General features: G+C 51.9%; 1 protein-coding gene across 4 annotated transcripts; it reads right to left on the reverse strand.

Moving 5' to 3' along the window:
• Positions 1–649: 649 nt before the first annotated feature.
• On the reverse strand, positions 650–9,046 carry LOC136661262 (cytochrome P450 2G1-like). 4 transcript variants are annotated; one of them, XM_066638368.1, is made up of 9 exons: positions 8,867–9,046; positions 5,886–5,892; positions 5,647–5,796; positions 5,257–5,417; positions 4,925–5,101; positions 4,574–4,715; positions 2,687–2,874; positions 1,775–1,916; positions 650–831 (listed from the first exon to the last, which is right to left on the reverse strand). In XM_066638368.1, the coding sequence occupies exons 1-9, from the start codon at positions 9,044–9,046 to the stop codon at positions 650–652; spliced, it is 1,329 nt and encodes a 442-aa protein (XP_066494465.1). The 4 variants fall into 4 exon arrangements, with proteins under 4 accessions (XP_066494465.1, XP_066494462.1, XP_066494466.1 ...); XM_066638365.1 differs by having other exon boundaries at positions 5,886–6,048; XM_066638369.1 differs by lacking the exon at positions 4,925–5,101 and having other exon boundaries at positions 5,886–6,048.
• Positions 9,047–9,916: the final 870 nt, after the last annotated feature.

A 9,916-nucleotide genomic window follows, 5' to 3' on the forward strand; every position in this document is an offset into this window, starting at 1 on the left:
CCCCCATTAAATCAATTTTAATTAAGGAAATAAATAAAAAGTGTGCCCCCGATTGGTTTGAGACACTGTGCTGGAAGGAAAAGGGATGGTGATTCTCCCCCTGCTCAATATAGCAAGAGCACCATTTGAAGATTTGCATCCTTACACAGTTAGCAGGGTAACTGCATTATGAGACAGGGAAATGAGAGCTGACTCATATTAATACCTTATTGGTTCCTGCTGTATCATAATTGCATGTCACTGCAACAAGTCAATAACGTTATAACGTCTCATTGCTCTCAGAACAATCAGTCTCATTGGTCAGTTTTGAGTTAAGAAAATCCACTTTTTGTTCCATAAGGTGTTTTCATTTTCTGGTTAACTGGTCATAAGTTTTGGTAGAATCCAGATGTTCCAATGCAGTTTGTTTCATTGCATTCTGCATTAAATTACCTTTCCAATGATATTTAACACAATGGTATTATCCATACATATCAAGATTTTCACAATTTTGGTCACTAGTGTGACTAGTTTGGTCACTGGTTCAGCTTGTTGCCCTCCCTTAAGCTTGATGCCTGGTGCAACTGCTAGCCCCTGCACCCCCTAGCTACGCCACTGCCTCCCACCAAGGGGTTCTGGGAGTCAAGGGGGGGGAGAAAGGGGGCTCTGCTCAGCGTGGGACAACCGAGAGCTTGTACACGGGTGGGACATTGGCAAAGCCACTCTCCTGAGGGGTGAGGTCAATGTCCCTGGGGGCCACGAGGGGCTTCAGCCAGAATCTCTGCAGGATGGTGGTGAAGAAGAGGAAGAGCTCCATCCGGGCCAGAGCCTCTCCCAGGCAGATCCGCTTGCCTGCCAGGGAAAGAGAAGCGCCATCAGCCAGACGGGACCTGGCAAGACTTGCAGTTGCGAGAGTGGTCTGCCCTGCTCAGAGCAGCTGGTTCTCCCAGGAGGTGTGCTGGAAACACCACCAGCAGCTCATGTTTCTTCATGCAAGAGGTGAGGAGACAAAACTTGCAGCGGCACCTGTGGCTTAGGCCTGCCCAGGTCCCCACTCCCAGCGGCCCAGAAGCCTCTGCTTTCACCGGTCCTCTTTGGCATGCAGGGCTGCGGTCGCTGTACAGAATCATATTTACGCACCAAAAGTGCAACCAAAAGTGGTTCTCAAAGCACAGCACAACCTCATGTCCCCAGAGGGCCCACACACAGAAAAGAGGCCAGGCTGGGTGAAGGCCAGTCGCTGTCAGGGGGCTGGAGCAAGGGTGATGGACGGCTGCCTCTGAGCACGCTGCAAAACAGCATCCGCGCTATTGGGCATCTGCAGGGGGAGGCACCCGACTGGAGTCGGTAAAAAATGAACACAAGCCTGCAGGTCTAGCAGGAGGAACCATTTATACGCAGAGGGCAAGATGACCAAGCAAACTAAGGGCCTGATCCTATCCAGCTTTCCAGCACTGCTGCAGGCGCAACGCAGCCCCAAGGGAAGGGAACCAACAGTCCCTTGAGGAGGAGGCGGCCCGCTGCGTCCTGGCACCCCACCGCAGGACACAGTGCACGCCCCCTTGCAGGGCTCCATCAGTGCTGGAGTGTGGGATGGGACGGGGCCCTGGGGATTGCTTGATTCATCTGCTAAAAGCACAGTGCGTGTGTTTTCTCAACTAACACGCAGGAGCCGCAGCTGAAAGGCCTGGCTCCGAAGGGGGCTCACCCAGAGCCAGAATGGGGGAGACCCACATTCGCACGTCCCAAGAGTAGCGCAGTCAGGCCACCACCAACCCCTGGGAGGGGGCCCTACCTGCCGAGAAGGGCATAAAGGCCTCGTTCTTCTTGAAGCGGCCGCTGGCGTCCAGGAAGTTCTCTGGGTTGAAGGAGTTGGGGTTTTTGAACTTGGTGGGGTCGTGCAGAACAGTGCTGAGCATGGGGTAGACCTCTGTCCCCTGGGAAGGAGAGAAGGCAGCTGTCAGGCCTGCAGAGAGTCCGGCAGGACACACATGGCCGGAGCACTGCCAGACCCGGAGAAAAGCACCTTTGTGCTCACTGGTGCCACACCTGCCTCCTGATCCAGCACCACCTCCGTTTTCCTCTGACTGGCACCTGAGAACCGCTGGGCTACCCAGTCATGTGAGTGGCAGGTCCCCAGGAGTGGCATGTGAGATGCGGTGTGATGTGGTGCAGGGACTTGCAGTGAGTGGGGAGGCAGGAGAGGCAGAGCCTCCCCCCTGAGTCCTTTGAACAGCGCCGCTGGGTGAAGTGTGCAACACATACAACCCATGCGCATAGCATGTGGGTTGTGTGTGCTTGCACACCTCACATGGCAGCAGCGGTGGGGGGACTGCCTCACCTGCCTCCCCACCCACCGCACGTCCCTTATGTGATGGCTGACAGATGGGCTGCTCCAGTCCGGCCTTCCCTGTCTCAGAATTTAGCGGCTTGATACTGACCCCTAGTGCTTCCTTTGGGTGCGGCCAGAGAGGAGTTCCAGCCCTGCCTGCTGCAGCCAGGCTGGGAGGGAGATGCCCGACAGGCAACTTGGCTGCCCTGCTGGGCTACCGGAATGTGGTCAGCATATTCCCTGGGATCACTATGGGTGGTATGAAGCAATGCTGTGTGATCTGCATGGCACAAAACCGGCTCCTGAAAGCCTCGCTCCAGGGACACCCCTTGCTGAAGTTCCCCCTGCCCGCCCACGGACCTGGGCCACCCGTACCTTGGGAATGACATAGCCTCTGAACTCCGTGTCACAGGTGACTGCATGGGGCACACCCATGGGGATGAGGTCGCTGACCCTCTGCACCTCGTGGATGACGGCATCCATGTATGGCATCTGGATCCGGTCTTCGATGTTTGGGACGCGGGCCTGGCCAATCACGCGGTCAATTTCCTCGTGCACCTTTGCTGTCAAAGTGATATTGACCTGACTGACAGCCCAATCCTAGGCAAAGTCCCACTGTTTTCAGAAGGGCTGACTCGGGAATGTGCGCACAGCATTGCAGCCGTACTTTGCTTGCTCACTTGTTGCTCCCTCCCAAGCAAATACACTTTGGGCACAATCCTAACCCCCTTTCCAGCACTGACATAAGGGCAATGCAGCTCTGAGGTAAGGGAACAAACATTCCCTGGCTTTGAGGAGGCCTCTGTGAGTGACACCCAACTGCAGGATGCAGCACATGTCCCATTGGCACCACTATGGTTGGTTCTGTTTGGCAACCTTCAATCTTGAAAGACTATGGTATAAGCCAGGGGTGTACAAACATTTTGGCAGGAGGGCCACATCATCTCTCTGACACTGTGTCAGGAGCTGGGAAAGAAAGAATTAATTTACAATTTAAAATTTGAATAAATTTACATAAATAAATACATTAGAGAGGGAACTTATACGAATGAATGAAGCTCTTGGAATAGCCCAAGGCTTATAAAAGGCCTTGCATAAAGCAAGGCCAGCCTTTCCTTCATTACCACTGCTGCATCACAGACATGAAACAGCAAGTAGTGGAGAGAGCCCTCATCCATAGCTCAGATGAGAGGTCGAACAGTTGTCCTCACGCTGAGAGCAGTTGCACTGGGCCAGCATGGGCTGCAGAAAGTCTCCAGAGGGCCAGAGGCTCATTGGAGACTGGGGGCTCCTGGAGGGCCTGATTGGGAGCCTCTGAGGGCCGCAAGTGGCCCCCGGGCCAGGGTTTGAGCACCCCTGGTATAAGCCTACAGCACCTGCTAGTCCTAGGCAATCTCCCATCCAAGTATTAACCAGGCTTGATGCTGCTTAGCTTCCTAGATCAGACAAGATCAGGCATGTGCAGCACTGACATAAGGCTAGGACTGCGCCCTTTGTGGAATTCAGAATCCAGGTATTTTAGGCTTGAAATACAGGCACCTTCTTTTCCATTTCCCTTTAAGAAACATTCTGAGCCATCTTTTGTCTTACTGATAAATATCTGAGAGCATCTTAAGCATGACTCTGGCTCATTTTCCCCCCTGCATGTTTTCTAAAACTATCAGAAGGATTTGGCTTCGCCAACTCTTAGAGAGAAGGCAGTTTCTTTGCTTCTCTTGAAAAAGCTCAACATTGGAAGGAGGTGGTTTTGGGCACCACGTTTTAAGGACAGTGACAAGCAGGAGCGAGATCAGAGGAAGGCCACGAAGATGGCGAGGGGACGGGAGTCCAAGACTCAGTAGGACTGGTTACCAGAGCATGTCTAGCCTGGAGCAGAGAAGACTGCAGGGGTGGGGTGGTGTGAGAGCTGCCTTCAAATGCCAGCCATTTGAAGGGCTCACACACAGGAGGATGTGCCCTCTGGGCTTCCCGGGGGCAGGACTTGGAGCCAAGAGATTTCAACAACACGGAGGCAGATATAGACGTGAGGAGGGATTTCCTCAGTGCAAGAGCTGCCCAGCACTGGAACACCTGACCTCATGCAATCCTGGGCCCCCGAGCAGAGGCTGGGTGGCCCCCTGTCAGGGGGTTGGACTAGATGACCTTCTAATTCTGAATACTCTATGGCTTTTGCTAGCGCACAGTTCCCTTGGCCTGCGCAGACTCATCGCTGGGATGAGTTGCGACCATCACTGCTGCAGGGAGCATATCTCCACTTTTTACCTTGCACCTCAGGGTACTTCATCAGCAAGAGGAACCCGTATCTCAGGGTCGAGCTGACAGTTTCCGTCCCGGCAAAGAACAGGCTGAGGGTGGTGAGCTCCAGGTTCTTAACATTGAATTCACTAGCCGGGTTGTCTTTTTCCTGCCGGAACAAAGCACTGTTAGAAGGGTGGGGTGTGGCAGCTGCTGTGCCCTCATTGCAGCTGATGTCGGAAAGTGGCAGGAAGACTCTCTGCTGGCAGTCTGGCTGCCAGTGGGGCACACGCACTGACAGATGAAGCAGCTGCCCAGCGGAGCAGAGCCCTGTCCAGCCAGCTCAGGGATCGCTCACCTGCTCGCCAAGAGCCGTACCTTCTCCATCTGGATGAGGAAGCAGTCAATGAAGTCACGAGGGGAGTTGAGGTCCAGCGTCTCCTGGTTCTTCTTCACTCTCTTGGCAATGAAGAGCCTCATGTCTTCTAGGAGGTCATAAATCTTGGTGTGGGGGCCTGGGAAGTACTTCAGGAAGCTGGCATAGATGTCGTAGAACTGGAGAGGGAGGAAAAGGGCCTGAAATGGCCTCCTTGGCCCAGACTACATATAGAGAGATTGGCCATGGGATGCTAGCAGGGCAGTGTGGCTCTGTGATCAGTCCTTCTCTTCCCCAGGCCCCTCCCCCTTCTCCCAGGTGCAGAGGGGCGTACCTGCGCCCAGGCGGTGCTCATCTCACGGAAGCTGTCATTCATTATCTTCATCAGAGCCAGGAACTCCTTGTCTTCGTAATCAAAGCGGTCACCAAAGACGATGGAGCAGATGACGTTGGAGATGGCCCGGCTCAGGAAGAAGAGGGGATCAAAGGGCTTCTCTGCACCATGAAGGAGAGAGAATGGGTGCCCTGGAGGGATGTCTTGAGGGGTCTGTCAAGGGCCCCGATTGCAATATCCTCAGAGCCTGCCCTAAGCCCCCCTCTGAGCCAGGGCTGCTTCCACTACGACCCTTTGGCCTGCTTCTCTGCAGTCAGCTGTCACCTGATCCCCCATGGCCTGGGACAGTGCTGGGGGGGGGTCCTCCCCACCCTCCTCGCCCCTCCTCACCGCTGGTCTTCTGAAACTCCTCCAGTAGGAACTGGGCTTCTTCCTGGATCCGCTGCTCAATGCTCTTCTTCCCCATCCCAAAATTCCGCAAGATGGTGAGGGAGAAGCGGCGCTGCTGCTTCCAGCGATCTCCATTTGAGAACACCACCCCTGTGAAGATGGAAAGGGTTCCCCTGAGTGGCAGCCGGGGGTGGAGCAGAGGGGCACCCCGTCCAGCCAGGCCAGGCAACAGTTCTCACCATAGCCCTGGAAGGTCCGCTCTAGGGTGGGCATGGTCTTTCTGCCACTGAACTCCTCGGCCTTGTTGATCAGGGCCTCCTTCACCGCTTCAAATCCACACAAGATCACAATGGGGCGGTTTCCAAAATAGACCGTGAACACTGGGCCATATTTTTCACTCAGCTGGACAGGAAACAAAAGAGACAACTCTGCATCATTGCCTGGAAGATGGTGCACCCCTTGGGCTTGGCGGTCTCCCTGCAGTGCACGCTTAGCGTATCCAGACCACTGCCACTGTGGGCGACTGGGCAGTTCACTCAAGCAGACCATTCATAATAATTTCAGAGCCTACTGGAGCCTACTGGATCAGGCCATAGGCCCATCTAGTCCATCTCCTGCATCTCACAGTAGCTCCCCCCCATGCCTCAGGGAGCACACAAGACAACACTGGGCCATATTTTTCACTCAGCTGGACAGGAAACAAAAGCGACAACTCTGCATCATTGCCTAGAAGATGGTGCACCCCTTGGGCTTGGCGGTCTCCCTGCAGTGCACGCTTAGCGTATCCAGACTAAGGCAAGGTGACCTTTGACCCTAGACCAGGATAGTCCAATAGATTATAAACAGAGTACTAAGAATTAGTTTAATATTACAGCATATGCACAATGGAAGAGCGAGAGCTGCTCGATTTTAGAAACAAATGCTTAAACAGCTTAACAACCACACTGCTGTAGCATAAGTAAGTTTAACTGCCTGCTTTTATTAAAGCATAAAAGCATTTCCAGCTAAAAAAATCATATATATATAAAAAACCAAAATGCTTGATTTTAAGAAAGCTTTAGTTTAGCAGGCATCCTTATTTTGGCAAGGATGTTCTTGGCAGACACCTGCAGAAACAAGTTTGAAACATTTAGTTAAGATAACCGGGTCCATCCTTAAGAAAGAGTTTTTTGTGTGAACTGGTTGGCAACCTTCAGTCTCGAAAAACTATGGTATAAGCCTACAGCACCCGGTATTCCCAGGCAGCCTCCCATCAGAGTACTAACCAGGCCTGACACTGCTTAGCTTCTGAGATCAGACCAGATCAGGCATGTGCAGGGTAACAGTTCCTGTTGTGCCAACTGCAACAGAGATAAGAGAGGGGGGGCTAGTACAGAGTCGCCTCAAAACAGCTTGTCTGGATTGTAAGCCCTTTAGGGCAGAGATCTGTCTTTGTACTCTGCACAAAACATTAGCAGTGCTTTTGTTTTGTCATAGTTATTGCTATTGTTATATAATATTAATACATATAATGTGTTTGAAGGTAAATAGAGCAAGGAGTTGTTGAAGGGAAATCACATATGCAGAGTACTATTTGGGTTGTTTTGTGTTGGAAAGTAGAAAGGTCACAAGAAACTAGCTGAAGCCTTCTTACAAGTGCTAGCCAGTCACAAAAGGAAAGGACAGAGCCCTCAATACCAATATACACAAAGTAACTAGTCATAATAGTTATATAGAATTATATGGTAAATTTGTTAAGAGGAAGTTGGATAGAATTTGGTTCAAACAGGTTTGTAGGAAGGGTTTAAAAGGAACGTATGTCAATAAATGGGTTGGAAGTTCTGCCAAATTAAGTTCTTCACACCCATGTTTAAGTGTTTGTGTGTTTTCTCTAATAGGGATAGTATGAAAACTTATTTTCTCAAAGAGGTCCCTAATTAAATTAATAAATGTGAGTACTGGATCAGTGCTGGTCAGTGCTGGATGGAATAATGTTACAGTGAACCCTGCTGGTTTTGTAAACTTTTGGAAATTGTGTAATTTTGGCAAAGCGTTAAGATGAAACCCCACCTGTATGTAAATAAGAGCCAATCAATGGTTTTGCTCACTTGTTGCCCACCTATTTTCCATCTTGTATGTAAATGGTATTTTATCTATGTCCTATTAAAAATGAGCCCCATTTATGATGTCAAACCTTCAGCGAATGAGAAGTCTGGATTTTCAGACAAAGGATTGTGTAGTATAAAAGTTAAAGACCACCATTCAGACGAGGTTCATGATCTGGACGTGAGTCCCGTGGACCAACTGTATACAATTCAATAAAAGCCTGTGAACCTTCACCCTTGTGTACCGAGTCATTCTGAGTTGCTTATCAGAGTGGCTGTTTGGCCTTGCAACAAGACCACTGCCACTGTGGGCGACTGGGCGGTTCACTCAAGCAGACCATTCATAAGAATTTCAGTGCCTACTGGATCAGGCCATAGGCCCATCTAGTCCAGCTTCCTGCATCTCACAGTAGTCCCCCCCCGATGCCTCAGGGAACACACAAGACAACAAGAGACCTGCACGCTGGTGCCCTTCCTTGCATTTGGCATTCTGAGGTAGCCCACTTCTAAAACCAGAAGGTTGCACATACCCATCACGGCTTGTAACTTGTGATTGATTTTTCTACTAGAAATCTGTCCAATCCCCTTTTGAAGGCATCTAGGCCAGGTGCCATCACCACATCCTGTGGCAAGGAGTTCCACAGATTAATTTCTGGGCCGCTTGCATGGCACGTTCAAATGCCTGCCAAACTCAGTGCTTTGTCCCCTTCTATCTACGCCACTGCCACCAGCAAGATTTCAAGAGAACTCCCTACCATCTCATTGCAGAAGGACAGTGCAGTGTCAAGCCAAAGAGGGTGCTGAGCAGTCCTGGGTGGAAGAAGAGCTCTAGCCAAACTGCCCCCAGGTCTTGACCCATCAAGTGCAACCAAAGTAGAGTCTAGGGACAGGTAGAGGGGCAGGCAGAGAGGGGATTCAGGGGGTGGCAACAGGGCTGAGTAGAGGCAAGCACACCCAAGAATCTAGTCAACCAGAAGCAGCAGCACTGGCTGGAAGGGCCTGCAGAAGGGAGGGTGCATCCATGGAGGCAGGTGCAAGAGAAGGAAGGGGGGAGACAGGGGGGCCTATTGATCCTTCTTCCAAACCCCCCGTCCCCACTTAGTGCCCAAGCCCTGCTCTGAGGGACTGGCACTCACCTTGATCAGGGACGTTAAGGTCTCCGATGACTTGATCTGCAGAAAGTTCCCAATCAGAGGCAGAGGAGTCGGCCCAGGGGGCAGTTTCCCCTTGGACGCCCCCTTCCTCTTGGCTACGGCAACCAGGAGCCAGGAGATGAAGGCTACCAGGAAGAGGGTGACTGTGACATTCAGCTCCATGGTGAGGCCGGATCTCACTCTTCCTCTGTTCTCCCGTAGTTTGGCCACTGCCCCTAGCTGGGTGAGCTCTGCTTCTTAGTTGGGGCTGGATTTGGCATTGCCACCTCTGTTACGCAACAGCACAGAGTCAACAACTTGTGTGCCTAATCTCTGCACACTCCTGTCAGTCAGAGGAGTCGTGTTCCTGGTTAATCAGTACAGTATCGAGAAACTTGCCCAACGTCCGCCCTGCCTGATTTGGCCAGGCATTCTCTGGCATGGTGCTGGCATGCCCCTGGCATTGGCCCTGGTGGGCTTCACTGTTCGTGATGATGCCCTTGGAGGGGGAGTGGCTCAGGATCCACAGCTGCCACAGCCACCATGCGCCTGCCTTGGGACATTTCTGCTGCAATGCATGTGGCAGACCTCACACTGTAGGAAAATTGTGATCTTTTCAGAAATGCCAGTCTGAGCGACATAAGCTGTGGGCATGTGCCCTCAGGCACCAGCAACAACAACTCTCTAGTTCTGCCAATGGATTCACCCTGGGCGCCGGTGCAACACCACATTGCTGTACCTCCAACACCAGCACAAATTGCCCAAATGGGGTGGAGGTGGGGGTGGGATGTGCACCGGATGCAAAGTCCCCTGCATGGGATGGACATGCTGCAAACGTCAGCATGAAGCGCCACCTGTCTTAGAGCTGGCACAGTGTCATGAATATGTGCAGTTCAGGCCTAGTAGCATTGCAAAGCCTGAACCAAAGTAACCCAGTAACACAGAAGGGGCTTGCAAGGGGCTTGCAATCTACCTGAAAGGAATTTACAACTCAATGGAAGGTGATGGTGTAGCATCTCAGCAGACAGAGAGGCTAGCATCCAACCCCACTTC

Source organism: Tiliqua scincoides, chromosome 10 (genome assembly GCF_035046505.1).
Source record: "Tiliqua scincoides isolate rTilSci1 chromosome 10, rTilSci1.hap2, whole genome shotgun sequence".
Taxonomy (NCBI): Eukaryota; Metazoa; Chordata; class Lepidosauria; order Squamata; family Scincidae; genus Tiliqua; species Tiliqua scincoides.